This window comes from Tachypleus tridentatus, unplaced genomic scaffold (genome assembly GCF_004210375.1).
Source record: "Tachypleus tridentatus isolate NWPU-2018 unplaced genomic scaffold, ASM421037v1 Hic_cluster_1, whole genome shotgun sequence".
NCBI lineage: Eukaryota > Metazoa > Arthropoda > Merostomata > Xiphosura > Limulidae > Tachypleus > Tachypleus tridentatus.
In genome coordinates, this window is record NW_027467777.1 from 32,866,908 (window position 1) to 32,884,607 (window position 17,700).

General features: G+C 35.5%; 1 protein-coding gene across 1 annotated transcript in view; it reads right to left on the reverse strand.

Annotated features, from left to right (window-relative positions):
* LOC143241666 (uncharacterized) overlaps positions 1-17,700 on the reverse strand; it is a 50,128-nt gene that overhangs the window by 7,057 nt on the left and 25,371 nt on the right. Inside the window, exons 3-8 of the mRNA XM_076484895.1 lie at positions 16,204-16,285; positions 14,775-14,837; positions 12,205-12,301; positions 10,873-10,953; positions 7,205-8,634; positions 3,285-4,166 (exon numbers count right to left, since the gene is read on the reverse strand). Of these exons, the coding sequence (XP_076341010.1) occupies positions 7,394-8,634; positions 10,873-10,953; positions 12,205-12,301; positions 14,775-14,837; positions 16,204-16,285 (1,564 nt within the window). The 3' untranslated portion in view covers positions 3,285-4,166; positions 7,205-7,393. The remainder of the gene's footprint in view (positions 1-3,284; positions 4,167-7,204; positions 8,635-10,872; positions 10,954-12,204; positions 12,302-14,774; positions 14,838-16,203; positions 16,286-17,700) is intronic.

A 17,700-nucleotide genomic window follows, 5' to 3' on the forward strand; every position in this document is an offset into this window, starting at 1 on the left:
TGTTCGTCAGATAAATGAATTTGTACTTTCAGTGTTTTGTTGCCCGAATAAATCTCGCAATTAAAGCAACAATTATTTAACGCAGAGACCAGTTCGTATATATATATTTATGCATGTATTATTTTAAGTACAAGTTTTGAAAACAAGACTTAATATCTATGAATCTGATGAAAATCACATTAAAAAAGTAATAGAAATTAAGAGGCCTAATGTTTGAGATAAAAAAAACAACAACATAACAGAAATCATTAGTTCAAAATTCCTTGACAAAATTCGTGTTGGAACAGTAAAATAAATCATTAGGTTTAATATCTGGGTTAAAAATAAGTTTGAAACAGTACAAGAACTGAAAAGGCCTAATATTAGTAACATTAATCGCGTTGAAATTCTAAAAGAAGTCACTAGGGATAAATATCACATTAAAATATAACAGAAAGCATTAGGCCTAGTATTCGTGACAATAATCACGTTGAAAATGTAAAATAAATAATTAAGCCTAATATATGGGATAAAATTTATATTGAAATGTGTGTGTTTTCTTACAGCAAAACCATATTAGGCTATCTGTTTGGTCCATACTGAAATGTAACAGAAATAATTAGGCCTAGTATTTGTGATAAAAATCACTGTAGCTGAAATCATTAGACTTAATACGCGTAGTAAAATACGATGTTATAACCGAAATATAAGTTATTGTGAACGCTCGCTTGAACTATTTCTGTAGAAAATAAAAAAATAAGTTCTCTCGTTAGCAAGGGCTATGATATTTAGCAAATTAAATGAAACCCACAGCATATCCCTGAACACCAAAATCAATAAAACTTGTTACTTACACTGAGTAATTTGTGTTACGAAGAGAGAAAACATAACTGTTATTACTGTTGTATTACTTCACATAAAAAATAAAAAATAAGCGTAAAGCATTTCAAATAACTGACAGCAATAAATAGGATATAAAATAACATATAAGATATAAGAATGTAACTGGTTGCTTAAATTTACAAGAAACAAGCCATTTCCAGAAAATGGGGTAATAGAGGAAAAATACCTCGTAAGAAACGACGTACAATAGATATTCACCAGTTAAAATTTTATAAATATTCTAATGATATTTGGCAATAATATAGAATGATATTATTAAAATTATTATCTGTTTTATTGTGATAACATCATACAGGAAGTTGTCTCGGTAAGGAACGCAGACGACGTTTACGAAAAGCAGTCCAGGATAGCGAATAATATCCTAGTACCTAGTTGTTTGTGCTATTTTATATTTTAAAATGTAGTTAAAAACACACACACACACACAAACACATTTTATACACTGAAAAATAGATCCTAGAGCCTTACTTATATTTAAATAAAAATTAAATTTGCTACTGATAATTGCCACAAGATGGCGGTAAAATGTTCTTTCGGAAATAAAGGTTGTTGAATGGGTTCCATACAAAGATTATAATTGACCTCACTGTGCTATTTGTAACGCTCACTCCCTTCGTTGTTATAAAACACATATATTACTAGTAGATATCTATGTATCTTTGTACCACTGATTGACATGTCGAACCTCTTTCAAAAATGTATTTCCTTACCGTAAAAACTGAACATTGTAATAAAATATTACTTACAAGCAGCTCATAATATTATCATTTATTCAAGTTTTAAAAATTACAAAAGGAATTTTATCTCTCTGAAAACAGTGTTTATTTTTTCTTTCAAGGGCGAGATAGTAATAATCATATTAAATTAATTACTATATTAATTATAGATTATTTAAGACTATATTTTGTTGCGGATAATAATAATAATAATTATTATTATTTAGATTTATAGTTTTTCTCAAAAATGTTTGTTTTGAATTTTGCACAAAGTAACACAATAGGCTATCTGTGCTCTGACCACCACGGGTATCGAAATCTGAATTTTAGCGTTGTAATAATAGAGGGAAGTCATCACCACCCACAACCAACTCTTGGGCTACTCTTATATCCAAGAATAGTGGGATTGCTCGTAACTTTATAACACCCCCACGTCATGTTTGGAATAACCCTAACGAGCAGCCCAGTCAAGCCGTCACAAAAATGAGGGGGGGGTATTATATATTTAAAGCGTCTTAAACACCTGAAGTGATGTGGCCCTAGCGGCGATTTACACAAATAACAAATAAACAAATGTTTCGAGATTTTATTTGCTTTTTAAATTCCTGTACTGGATCTGTTTTATAACAGTTTTAAAGATGTTTAAACATACCTGAGTTCACTGGAAGAAGGGGAACATTTATAGGTAGAGAACCTCGCCTGTACTGGATCTGTTTTATAACAGTTTTAAAGATGTTTAAACATACCTGAGTTCACTGGAAGAAGGGGAACATTTATAGGTAGAGAACCTCGCCTGTACTGGATCTGTTTTATAACAGTTTTAAAGATGTTTAAACATACCTGAGTTCACTGGAAGGAGGGGAACATTTATAGGTAGAGAACCTCGCCTGTATTGGATCTGTTTTATAACAGTTTTAAAGATGTTTAAACATACCTGAGTTCACTGGAAGAAGGGGAACATTTATAGGTAGAGAACCTCGCCTGTACTGGATCTGTTTTATAACAGTTTTAAAGATGTTTAAACATACCTGAGTTCACTGGAAGAAGGGGAACATTTATAGGTAGAGAACCTCGCCTGTACTGGATCTGTTTTATAACAGTTTTAAAGATGTTTAAGCATACCTGAGTTCACTGGAAGGAGGGGAACATTTATAGGTAGAGAACCTCGCCTGTACTGGATCTGTTTTATAACAGTTTTAAAGATGTTTAAACATACCTGAGTTCACTGGAAGAAGGGGAACATTTATAGGTAGAGAACCTCGCATGTATTGGGTCTGTTTTATAATAGTTTTAAAGATGTTTAAACATACCTGAGTTCACTGGAAGAAGGGGAACATTTATAGGTAGAGAACCTCGCTTGTATTGGATCTGCTTTATAATAGTTTTAAAGATGTTTAAACATACCTGAGTTCAGTGGAAGAAGGGGAACATTTATAGGTAGAGAACCTCGCATGTATTGGATCTGTTTTATAACAGTTTTAAAGATGTTTAAACATACCTGAGTTCAGTGGAAGAAGGGGAACATTTATAGGTAGAGAACCTCGCATGTATTGGATCTGTTTTATAACAGTTTTAAAGATGTTTAAACATACCTGAGTTCACTGGAAGGAGGGGAACATTTATAGGTAGAGAACCTCGCCTGTATTGGATCTGTTTTATAACAGTTTTAAAGATGTTTAAACATACCTGAGTTCACTGGAAGAAGGGAAACATTTATAGGTAAGGAACCCCGCCTTCGTTGGCATCTTGCAGAGTTGGGGACCACTGAAGGTTGAATAAAGCCGGCTGCAGTAGTTGTAAGGCTGGTGTTCCTGCACAAAGCGTGGCTTAGGGTTCCAGGTTGGAGAAGCCAATCGGGATATTCTACGGAGTCTAGGGAACACGAATGTTGGGGAAGTTTCATCCGCTGTCTGGTGGCGTGAGGTTCGGGGGACTTCTCTAGAGGTTTGGTGCGCCAGAATCCGGAGAAGAGCTCTAACCCTCCCGAACCTCCCTGTTTTCCTGTACGACCCGGGATAGCCACAATGTCCTGTGCTTCGGTGTTTTGTCCTTTGCTGGGCCCCGCAATCAAACCCTGGAGAGCGAAGCGACTACCTACTGGACCCAGAAGTACTTGCAAAAGTTCTCCCATGGAATTTCGTCGAGAAATTGGGTTTGTAGATGGAGAAACCCTGTCTGGTTTTTGAATGGATTCCATTCCATAAACAGGTGTTTGATGGGCGGGGGTTTCGACGGGCTGCACACAGCACATGAGGGACAGGGGCACGTCTGCGGGTAGAGAACCTCGTCTTTTTGCTAGCTGGTTTCTAGAAGGTGGAACGCACGGTAGGAATATATCCTGATCTTCTGAGCTCTGGCTGCCTCTTCCTGGCCGACCAGAACCGTTACCTCTGGTACTGCAGATGGTTACTGTGTTCGTTAGCCCAGTGCCAAAGCCTTCCTTAACCGGTCCCGGTGATGGTACAACAAGCAAGCCAAAACTGTGTCGTCGAACCAGTTCTTTCTGTGAAGTCCTGTAATGAGAACTTCTGTCTTGCTTGTTTTTCGACTCAGAACGGCCAAGTAAACCTTAAAGATAAAACCATATTTTCAAATATTCTAGTTGCGTAATAAAGTAATATTTAAACACGAGAAATCATACTATAATGGAACTCTCACTTATATTAAACCGGAGAAACTTTTTATTACTCGATGTGCAACCCCTATGTGCAAGAGGGATCACAATTTCCTCCGTTTCCCATAACGGAGAACTTTGTTTTTGTCCCTTCTCAAGGTGCAGATATGACGTCAAGATTACGTCACACGCGGTTCTATTGCACTGGCGCCACGGGTAATCGGTTACTGTTTCTAATACACTTAACAACAGACGTCGTTGGTAATTCAGAAATACAACTAAAATATTAATCCAATATTCTTTAAACACGACTTTTAATCACTCGATAACAAACAAAGTTATTATTAATCCATTTTTAGAACATTTAGGTTACAAAACCCCACAACGACAACAGTGCGTTAGAAATTCAAAAGTTCATTGTTCGAAAATTGAGACACTGATTTGAGAGGGCTGGAAACACACAAAGTTAAATATTTACAAACGTTATTCAGTAAGGACATACGTTTGATCAAAGCTAACCTTAAACAACATAATCATTATAAACTGTAAGTAAAAAATGCGAAAATACCCGAACGCACTTGGAAATCAATGAATTGACTTTACGTGACATAAGAAGGCCAGGATATACGTAAAACTGTTGTAGGCTGTCTTTTTAATATTTCAATTTGGATGTGTGTTTTTTGTTGTTGATAGAGAGAATTTGACATAACGTAATGATTTTGTGTAACGTCGAAAAATTTCTCGAGTTCCATAATTTACGATAAATGCACAACATCTCGAAGTTTCTATAACCTTTCAAAACCAGTGTGGCAAAATACCAGAAAATTATTGGAGAACCAATCAGTTACTTAAGAGTTAATTCAGTTAACGAGCGAGCTTGTTGAATAAACAGTCTTTTAATATATTAGCAACCCATGATTGCAAGTGTTATGTGGTAGATGGGAGAGATGTTTTTCCACGTGACTGATTATATTTCCGATTTAGGCTTATCAAGGAACGTACCCTGCAGAAGTTGAAGGGTATACGGTTAAAAAAATACACCACTTTCGCTAACGTTAGGTGGTCAGGACTTTGCATTACTTTCACTGTTTCAATTATCATATGAACTTTCACCCATTTTGTTTTACAACACTTCAGCGTTGTCTTGAAAACAGATTACTGTCAACTGTAACCTAATATGTTGATTCAGACGTCATGTCTGTATATCTTATACTTGCTTTAGTCCTAAAGTTAATTCATGAAGTCTTGTTTTGTACGACACATGCTGATTAATCTTTGTTTTTCTCTTCTTTACCGTCCGTATATTTTAACTGCTTCACCTATCACATCCCATGACGTCATACTTCTTGCAGAGAAAATAAATGTTTATTTATACATGTGAAGTCAAATTATAATATACAACAACATTAGACACTTAATGTATAGCATCACCAGTTAATGCTCGGCATGGCCAGGCGGGTTAAGGCGTTCGACTCCCCGTCGCACCTTTCAACCGTGAAGGCGTTATAATGTGACGCTCAATTCCACTAATCTTTAGTAGAAGAGTAGCGCAGATAGCCCTCTTACGCGCAGTTCAAAAACAAACAATCAGTAATTAAACTGTGTGATATTTATTAATATAACTCTCCTCGAGTGAAAAGCCGTGTCGATCATACCAACAGAAGTTGGTCCACGGGCAGACACTCCTATTTGTTAGAAACATCTCTAACTCTGTCATTTAGGACACAAAGAAGTGTGGGGGATGTGCAATGATACAGAGAATACCCTGAGTGTGCATGGAAAGCTACAGAAGATACCTTGAGGGTTCATGGAAAGCTACAGAGGATACCCTGAGGGTGCATGGAAAGCTAAAGAGGATATCCTGGGTGTGCATGAAAAGCTAAAGAGAATATCCTGCCTGAGTGTGCATGGAAAGCTAAAGAGGATATCCTGAGTGTGCATGGAAAGCTAAAGAGAATACCCTTAGGGTGCATGGAAAGCTACAGAGGATACCCTGAGGGTTCATGGAAAGTTACAGAGGATACCCTGAGGGTGCATGGAAAGCTATAGAGAATACCCTGAGGGTGCATGGAAAGCTACAGAGGATATCCTGAGTGTGCATGGAAAGCTAAAGAGGATACCCTGAGTGTGCATGGAAAGCTACAGAGGATATCCTGAGTGTGCATGGAAAGCTACAGAGGATACCCTGAGTGTGCATGGAAAGCTAAAGAGAATACCCTGAGGGTGCATGGAAAGCTACAGAGGATACCCTGAGTGTGCATGGAAAGCTACAGAGGATACCCTGAGGGTTCATGGAAAGCTACAGAGGATACCCTGAGGGTGCATGGAAAGCTACAGAGGATACCCTGAGTGTGCATGGAAAGCCACAGGGAATACCCGACTAAGCCTTCTAAAAAATGTCTTATTATTATTTCACTTCACATGATAATTACTGTTTTTCGTGATGAAATACAAATTACTATTTGGACATTCTTCTATTGCATACCAAAAACAGTTCGCATAATATATTAGCCACCAGAGGTCGCTGTTACATTACATTTTTTTAGGCTTGCGTCAGCGTAACATGTGATTCAATACCTATCTGAGTACGTGCTTGGAATGAAGTACAAAAGCTTCACATTTTTGTAATTCGGAAGCAAAAATCTGAATAAAAGGAAACTTTTGGTAATGGTTTTGTTTTACTGAACTTAATTAACTTTCCTTTTGAAGATAATTTAGTTCAACAAGAAAGCGGAGTAAACTCTGGTGTGATTAACAAAACTTGTAAAAGTTTGTAGGAATGACAAATTGCGTCATTTAATATAATTCTGTGAGGAAGCTGTCGTCATCTAGTGACTTAAGTTATAACTACAAATATCTGGTACTAAATCCGTTTCAGCAACTCCAAGAGAAAGCAATAGTAATTAATATCTGGTATTAAACGGATTTCAGTAAATCTAAGAAAAATCAGTGGTGGGTGAATTAACACTGGGAAACATTTTGAAACACAAACCTTTTACAGGTTCCACTGGAATAGACCATCGGCGACCGAAAGCTGAAGCACGTGGACGTGCATTTGAATCAGAAAATTCACTTAGACCTTGGATACCAGAAAGGGTACTGCTTGTGATAATCATGGGAGCTGAACCTCTCCGACAAGTAAGTCTTGAACTGATTGAAGTCAAACTGCTTGTGGAACCCTTTAACGATGGCGCTGGGGAATCAAACTCCTTGCTCGGAGGTTTTGGGCGTTCTTCTGACAAAGTACGACTGACGTGGGTTGACCAAGAAGGTTGTTTCTCGTGTTTGCTTGGTTCTTTACCAGGACTGTCTTCTCCCAGTGAAAATGTAACGTAGCAGCTCTCGTCCTTTGTTCTGGTAACGAAGAAGCAGGAGTTTCTGAAGTGAAGGAATGGTTCTCATTCTCCTGAGAACCTGCACATTGTTCAATAAGTTCTACGCATTCACTAACAATACTTGCTGGTTGACCAGATGCAGAAGGTTTTTGTGAGTTACCCTGTTCACCCGGAATTGAACTAGAAATTGATTGTCTGAGAGACTGAGTTTTTTGAGCATTTTTTGTATAAACTTGAAAGCATTTAAGTGACGAGGGCTGTTCACAGCAACCATGATTACATTGGACAACTGGGTCATCCAACATCCCTAAATCACCGTGCATCTTAACGGGGTCATCAGTTTCTGACGAGCTACCACTGGTATCAGTTGGTGAAGCTACTGCTCTCTGAGCATACACCAGAGTGGGTAATACCTCCCCAAGAGTAGTGGAACATTCTATCGCTTCTGGTTTATCAACACCCTCAGGTTTTGTGATTTGAAGACCAGTTTTTGTCCTTCTTGTACAAGAAGCAGACAGCTGTCTTTTTTCTACTTCTTCTAAAGTCTGAAACCTTTCAACAAACAGTTCATCAGAGTTGGCTGAGAGTGAAACAATGGTCGTTCTGGGTCGAAGGAGCTCGAATGCTGTAAGTTCTTCAGAAGGTTTGTACATTTTGGGGCTAGGAACTCGAAATGATGGAGAAGACAACACTCCTATACTACTACTCCTCCGATACCGGAAAACCTGAGGGACACTTTTCTGGAAGATGCTGTCACGTGGAGAGACAAAGAATGTTTTTTCAGGCATGCTGTATCGACGTCTCTGAGAGGTTCTTAAAGTTTCTTCCAAGAAAAAGCTTTTACTAAATAAACTTCCACACTCGTCTGTCGGGTCCTCTTCATCAGATGCCAGTGGGGCACCCTCTTCCATGGCAGCCAAACCAAGTGTTGTAGTTGTGTCTTCTCTGTCAGCCAACTCTCCATCAAGCTCGCCCTTCCACACGGCATGATTGTGTCTCAGGTTCATCATCAAGTGATTTGAGAGAGAAGTGTTCATAAATTGGTCCCAGATTTCGAACAGAGGAGACACCACATATCGGAAGAAATCTGAAAATGGAAATCAAACGAGATAACACAACTCTTGATAACACTGTACATACCACAACTCTTGATAACACTAGATAACACAACTCGTGATAACACTGTAGATAACACAACTCTTGATAACACTGTAGATAACACAACTCATGATAACACTAGATAACACAACTCGTGATAACACTGTAGATAACACAACTCTTGATAACACTGTAGATAACACAACTCTTGATAACACTAGATAACACAACTCTTGATAACACTAAATAACTCAACTCTTGATAACACTATAGATAACACAATTCTTGATAACACTAGATAACACAACTCTTGATAACACTGTAGATAACACAACTCTTGATAACACTACAGATAACACAACTCTTAATAACACTGTAGATAACACAACTCTTGATAACACTGTAGATAACACAACTCTTGATAACACTAGATAACACAACTCTTGATAACACTAGATAACACAACTCTTGATAACACTAGATAACACAACTCTTGATAACACTGTAGATAAAACAACTCTTGATAACACCAGATAACACAACTCTTGATAACACAATAGATAACACAACTCTTGATAACACTATAGATAACACAACTCTTGATAACACTAGATAACACAACTCTTGATAACACTGTAGATAACACAACTCTTGATAACACTAGATAACACAACTCTTGATAACACTAAATAACACAACTCTTGATAACACTAAATAACTCAACTCTTGATAACACTATAGATAACACAATTCTTGATAACACTAGATAACACAACTCTTGATAACACTGTAGATAACACAACTCTTGATAACACTGTAGATAACACAACTCTTGATAACACTAGATAACACAACTCTTGATAACACTAGATAACACAACTCTTGATAACACTGTAGATAACACAACTCTTGATAACACTAGATAACACAACTCTTGATAACACTATAGATAACACAACTCTTGATAACACTGTAGATAACACAACTCTTGATAACACTGTAGATAACACAACTCTTGATAACACTGTAGATAAAACAACTCTTGATAACGCTAGATAACACAACTCTTGATAACACTATAGATAACACAACTCTTGATAACACTGTAGATAACACAACTCTTGATAACACTATACAACACAACTCTTGATAACACTATAGATAACACAACTCTTGATAACACTGTAGATAAAACAACTCTTGATAACACCAGATAACACAACTCTTGATAACACTAGATAACACAACTCTTGATAACACTAGATAACACAACTCTTGATAACACTAAATAACTCAACTCTTGATAACACTATAGATAACACAATTCTTGATAACACTAGATAACACAACTCTTGATAACACTGTAGATAACACAACTCTTGATAACACTACAGATAACACAACTCTTGATAACACTAGATAACACAACTCTTGATAACACTAGATAACACAACTCTTGATAACACTAAATAACTCAACTCTTGATAACACTAGATAACACAACTCTTGATAACACCGTAGATAACACAACTCTTGATAACACTACAGATAACACAACTCTTGATAACACTGTAGATAAAACAACTCTTGATAACACTAGATAACACAACTCTTGATAACACTAGATAACACAAATCTTGATTACACTATAGATAACACAACTCTTGATAACACTGTAGATAACACAACTCTTGATAACACTAGACAACACAACTCGTGATAACACTATAGATAACACAACTCTTGATAACACTGTAGATAAAACAACTCTTGATAACACCAGATAACACAACTCTTGATAACACAATAGATAACACAACTCTTGATAACACTATAGATAACACAACTCTTGATAACACTAGATAACACAACTCTTGATAACACTGTAGATAACACAACTCTTGATAACACTAGATAACACAACTCTTGATAACACTATGGATAACACAACTCTTGATAACACTGTAGATAACACAACTCTTGATAACACTATAGATAACACAACTCTTGATAACACTATAGTTAACACAACTCTTGATAACACTAGATAACACAACTCTTGATAACACTATAGATAACACAACTCTTGATAACACTGTAGATAACACAACTCTTGATAACACTATAGATAACACAACTCTTGATAACACTGTCCGTACAATAACCGTTCTCTAAGAACTTCTGGAACAAAGTTATTTCTTTACATAAAACAAACAAACAAACTTACCAGTCTGTATTCTAGCTACTGAGGTTCTAGTCCGGTCAAACATTGGAGTAACAGAAAGATTCATTTCACGTTCAATGTCACCTACGGTTCAGAAATAAAATAGATAAATTATGGCATTCATGTTTTGGTGTTTATATCAGATGAACAGAAATGTTCGGAAATATGGTAACACCTGACAAGCCGTTGTTTCTCACATAATACCTAGACCAGCATATATCCATTGTTCCTCACAGGTGGTAATACCTACACCACTATATATCCGTTGTTCCTCACAGGTGGTAATACCTAGATCAGTATATATCCGTTGTTCCTCACAGGTGGTAATACCTAGACCACTATATATCCGTTGTTCCTCACAGGTGGTAATACCTAGACCACTATATATCCGTTGTTCCTCACACATGGTAATACCTAGACCACTATATATCCGTTGTTCCTCACACATGGTAATACCTAGACCACTATATATCCGTTGTTCCTCACAGGTGGTAATACCTAGATCAGTATATATCCGTTGTTCCTCACACACGGTAATACCTAGACCACTATATATTCGTTGTTCCTCACACATGGTAATACCTAGACCACTATATATCCGTTGTTCCTCACACATGGTAATAACTAGACCACTATATATCCGTTGTTCCTCACACATGGTAATACCTAGACCACTATATATCCGTTGTTCCTCACACATGGTAATACCTAGACCACTATATATTCGTAATTTCCTTTCTTTGCAGATAACCACTAAAGATATGTCTTTTTCCGAAACGTCAACATGCTTTCACAGTGAAACGGCAGGAGAAAATTATATAACAATATTACCTGAAGGAACCAACCAGAAAGTTACGTAACAATCTTCCCCGAAGGAACCAACCAGAGAGTTATGTAACAATCTCACCTGAAGGTACCAACCAGAAAGTTATGTAACAATCTCACATGAAGGTACCAACTAGAAAGTTATGCAACAATATTCCCTGAAGGAACCAACCAGAAAAATATGTAACAATCTTCCCTGAAGGAACCAACCAGAAAGTTATGTAACAATCTTCCCTGATGGAACCAACCAGAAAGTTATGTAACAATCTTCCCTGATGGAACCAATCAGAAAGTCCTATAATGTAATCGTTCTTGAAGGAGTTAAAGTGCCAACAGGGTTTTCGAATCATCACGACAAGGTAACTGGACATACAGATTATAACAATAGAAGCATTCTTAATAAAGAACTTAAATGCAACCTTTATCGGTTATTTCAAACATGCATTCATATTACATTCAAATGATAACTTATATGATAAACCATACAACAAAAGTAAAGGACGAATCTACCTTGACGATAAAATTCCTGGCACACTTGGTAACTCCACTGTTGACTAATAACCCATGGACGACAGGGGTTACAGAGGTCAGCACATTTCAGACCCATCTGGATGAAAAAACCAACATTCAATTATCAGTTGCTTTATTTCTTTTCGTTAAGTAAACAGAAACGCCCCCTATAAAATAAGTAAAACGTGAAAACATCTGTAGTTTAAGTTATTTTTTAACGAACTGTAGACAAAAGATACATTTTGTTTATTATTACAGGGACGTATCTCGCCTGACAGAAGCTTACACTGAGCACATGTCCAGTTTCACTGCCTACCAGTTAAAGTTGTGAATAAAATACTTTAAATATGAACTGAAATAGTCTGTCCACAAGAAGACTGAGAAATGTTAAAAACTGAACATCGGACGTAACAAACTTGGCCAAAGTTCAACAGTATTCTGTTGATTTTACATATATTGTTAGATCTATGAACTGCCCATGTTGGTTTTACATATATTGTTAGATCTATGAACTGCCCATGTTGGTTTTACATATATTGTTAGATCTATGAACTGGCCATGTTGATTTTACATATATTGTTAGATCTATGAACTGCCCATGTTGATTTTTACATATATTGTTAGATCTATGAACTGCCCATGTTGGTTTTACATATATTGTTAGATCTATGAACTGCCCATGTTGGTTTTACATATATTGTTAGATCTATGAACTGGCCATGTTGATTTTACATATATTGTTAGATCTATGAACTGCCCATGTTGATTTTTACATATATTGTTAGATCTATGAACTGCCCATGTTGGTTTTACATATATTGTTAGATCTATGAACAACCCATGTTGATTTTACATATATTGTTAGATGTATGAACTGCCCATGTTGGTTTTACATATATTGTTAGATCTATGAACTGCCCATGTTGATTTTTACATATATTGTTAGATCCATGACTGCCCATGTTGATTTTTACATATATCATTAGATCTATGAACTACCCATGTTGGTTTGTACATATATTTTAGATCTATGAACTACCCATGTTGATTTTACATATATTGTTAGATGTATGAACCGGCCATGTTAATTTTTACATATATTGTTAGATCTATGGACTACCCATGTTGAGTTTTACATATATTGTTAGATCTATGAACTGGCCATGTTGATTTTTATATATATTGTTAGATCTATGAACTGCCCATGTTGATTTTTACATATATTGTTAGATCTATGAACTGCCCATGTTGGTTTTACATATATTGTTAGATCTATGAACAGCCCATGTTGGTTTTACATATATTGTTAGATCTATGAATTGCCCATGTTGGTTTTTACATATATTGTTAGATCTATGGACTACCCATGTTGATTTTACATATATTGTTAGATCTATGAATTGCCCATGTTGATTTTACATATATTGTTAGATCTATGAGCTGACCATGTTGATTTTACATATATTGTTAGATCTATGAACTGCCCATGTTGGTTTTACATATATTGTTAGATCTATGGACTAACCATGTTGATTTTTACATATATCATTAGATCTATGAACTGCCCATGTTGGTTTTACATATATTGTTAGATCTATGAACTGCCCATGTTGAGTTTTACATATATTGTTAGATCTATGGACTGCCCATGTTGATTTTTACATATGTTGTTAGATCTATGATCTGCCCATGTTGATTTTTACATATATTGTTAGATCTATGGATTGACCATGTTGATTTTTACATATATTGTTAGAACTATGAACTGACCATGTTGGTTTCACATATATTGTTAGATCTATGAACTGATCATGTTGATTTTTACATATATTGTTAGATCTATGAACTGACCATGTTGGTTTTACATATATTGTTAGATCTATGAACTGCCCATGTTGGTTTTACATATATTGTTAGATCTATGGTCTACCCATGTTGGTTTTACATATATTGTTAGATCTATGAACTGCCCATGTTGATTTTTACTTATATTGTTAGATCTATGAACTGCCCATGTTGGTTTTACATATATTGTTAGATCTATGGTCTACCCATGTTGGTTTTACATATATTGTTAGATCTATGAACTGCCCATGTTGGTTTTACATATATTGTTAGATCTATGAACTGCCCATGTTGATTTTTACTTATATTGTTAGATGTATGAACTGCCCATGTTGGTTTTACATATATTGTTAGATCTATGGATTGACCATGTTGATTTTTACATATATTGTTAGATCTATGAACTACCCATGTTGGTTTTACATATATTGTTAGATCTATGAACTGTTCATGTTGATTTTACATATATTATTAGATCTATGAACTGGCCATGTTGGTTTTACATATATTGTTAGATCTATGAACTGCCCATGTTGATTTTACATATATTGTTAGATCTATGAACTGGCCATGTTGATTTTTAAATATATTGTTAGATCTATGAACTGGCCATGTTGGTTTTAGATATATTGATAGATCTTTGAATTCGGCATGTTGATTTTACATATATTATTGATTGTAATTACAATTTTCACTATTTTTTATAAAACTTTTGTAAAACCTACCTGTAAAATAAAATGTCTCATTTCTTTCTTTGATAAATCAAGTGTTTTTTCTTCTAAATAGTTCTGAAAATAAAAACACGATAAAATAACAGTAAAAGGTGAGACAAAAACTCCAGAAATAACTTGTGAGCAGACTCTTATGTTGAATATAACTTACAACCATTATTTACCAAGGTTGAATATGACATTTGTTTCGAAAACGCACGTCATGACCACGTGTTAAGTGAATTTTTTGTCAACCAAGTCAGATAAATATCGTCTTACGAACATTAATAGTAAAAAGACTATAATATAAACAAACTGACAGCGATTTCCTATTGTAGTGATTAGTACCAATCTGATGTTCGACACTGTATATATATATATGTGTGTGTCAGTTATCCTCTTGTGGGGGTGATAGTATATCTTTATACAGTTCTTGTGAACTTAGAATGTTGTTAACATCCAACGTTTCTCATTATCGTTATAAAGAATAATAAACATTCCAGATTAAAGCGAAGTATCTATATACAAGGAAGTATAGTTCAGAGTAATAAGTTTGTTTTAATACATTAATAACTGGTACAGCTTAACAGTATGACTAGAATACGACTGCGGGTTCTGAGATTTAAAATTAAAACAATTCAATTTTTCATGTTCTTTTATTCAACTTTTGGGATTCTTTTCCAGATTCTCCAAGTTTTCCACTTTGTATAGTATCGGTACTATAAATATAATTATATCTTGGTTAGTGGTTCAATTACGGCTATCACCACATTCTTAAAAATATGACTAACCAACCTTTTAGCCATGGACTCCAAACATTGGAGGGCCGTAACTTCGTGCTTATATGACCAGTTGAAATTTATTGGTGAATCTATATTTAGTAAAGCGTAAATGATTTGCAAGACGTTATTCACGAGTGCGAAGTAGAGGATAGATAAAGGGAGGGGCTATGTGGTCGTTAGCTCCAGGCTAAGAGTCTACAATGGCTCTTATGGACCTTTAGGTTTGTTTTTTTTGTTTGTTTTTTTTGCCTTAGAATTGAGGAAGGATCATAATAGGTCCCCGTTGAAAAATTTAAGGGTCAGGCCATTTTGTTGCGAGAAACAGAAAATTCATTTGTAAGCCCCCACGAGGCTGCCAGTTGAACCACTGTTGTTAAAATGTAACATTAAGGATAATAAATACTACTGTTAGGGTAAACGAAAATTAAGGTCAAGGATAACGAAAAGTTAAGGCTAATTAAAAGTAATGTTAGAAATAATGACAGGTAACTTTAGGCTTAATAAAAGGTAACGTTATGGCTAGTGACAAGCAACGTTAAGACGAATAACACGTAATGTTAGGGTTAATGGAAAGCAACATTTAAAACTTATATAAAACAATGTTTGGTTTAAAACGCTGTTTTGTAATAGCAACAGCGAAATGGTGAAAAATTGAATCTTACTTTAAACGTTGTTAAAAATTCCTGCTGTCGGGTGATGTCAGTAGCTAGAATCAGAGACCTCACTTGAAATTCAACGTTGTCACTGAAGAAAAACGGAATTATTAAATCAAAATTAATATTTAAAAAACAAGTAAAACCTTTATTACAAAAGATGGTATTGCTAAAGAGATATATTAATGTTCAGGACGGGACGTCCGCCCTGTAGTCATTTTAAACCTTGGAATAAAAAATTTGATACCAAAAAAACAACAAAAGATCAAAAATAAAATACAAATGTCTAACCTTACACACTAATCACTGGCAAATGAATAATGTTAATTTGGATAATATTAACACATACGTATGTATCATAGCAAACAGAAATGACAGTTAGAAACTAAAGTTTCATTTAAATATAGATACTTTGTAAATGTCAATAAAACAGTTATGTAGGGTGTTGTTCACTATTGCTAGGAGGTAATGTCCACTTCCCAATGTTCACTCCTCCGCGGTTCAAAGAAAAGTCTGTTGTCTTATAACGTTAGAAACCGTATTTCGCACAATTAACACTGGAAATATACCTAGTTCTCTGTTGTCCAGAAATGAAATATAAAAGTTAATCTTAAGAAGTAAACATGTACGTGTGTTCGTGTATCTACATATACCAGGAAAACCTAGATTTGAACTTGGTCATAAGTATGTTCATATGCCCGCATATGGTCGCACGTAGAAACAGAAGGCTGTAGAAAATAAAACATTTCATTTATTTCCTTCGAGACCAAACCGATAGAATGGCTCATGACTGCGTTGTTGTCCAGTGTGTTGAAGTAACAGATATCGTGTCCACGATCGTTGTGATATATAGCTACAGAAGTGTCTGGATCACGATTCTGAATGTGTCCAGACAACATTCCACTCGTTGTCCAGTACAGTTTTCCAGAATATAAAGAAACAATAGAATGAACTAATCACTTGGTAGTAGAACAATTGTTTGATTGGATAGAACGGGTTAGGTTCATGTATAGAAGTTGATGTAACATTACAAACTGCAAAGATTAAAGGTAGAATGTTACATACAGTAAGTTTACATTATAACGTCCCCACAGCTGAAAGGAAGAGCATGTTTGGTGTGACAGGAATTCGAACTCGCGATCTTCAGATAGCGAGTCGAGTGCCCTAACCATCTGGTCACGCCAGGCTCGTAACATTACCTATAATCACCGCAAGGTGACTACAACCAGTTAATCTGGTTTACCGAACACTGAGTTACGGATAAGTTTAGGGAACGTACAACCCATAGACATTCAGGGTTCGATTCTATGTGGTGGACAGACCAAATAACCCAAGTGGATTAGCTGTAAAACAAACCACTAAATCGTAAACAATGAAAACTAAAGGGTTTTGTAACAAATGAATAATTTAAATAAGTTTCAACTAAACAAACAACTCAGTCTATTAGAATGAAATATAACCACTTTTTTCCCATATTAATATAACCGTGATGTAAAAACAATTAGG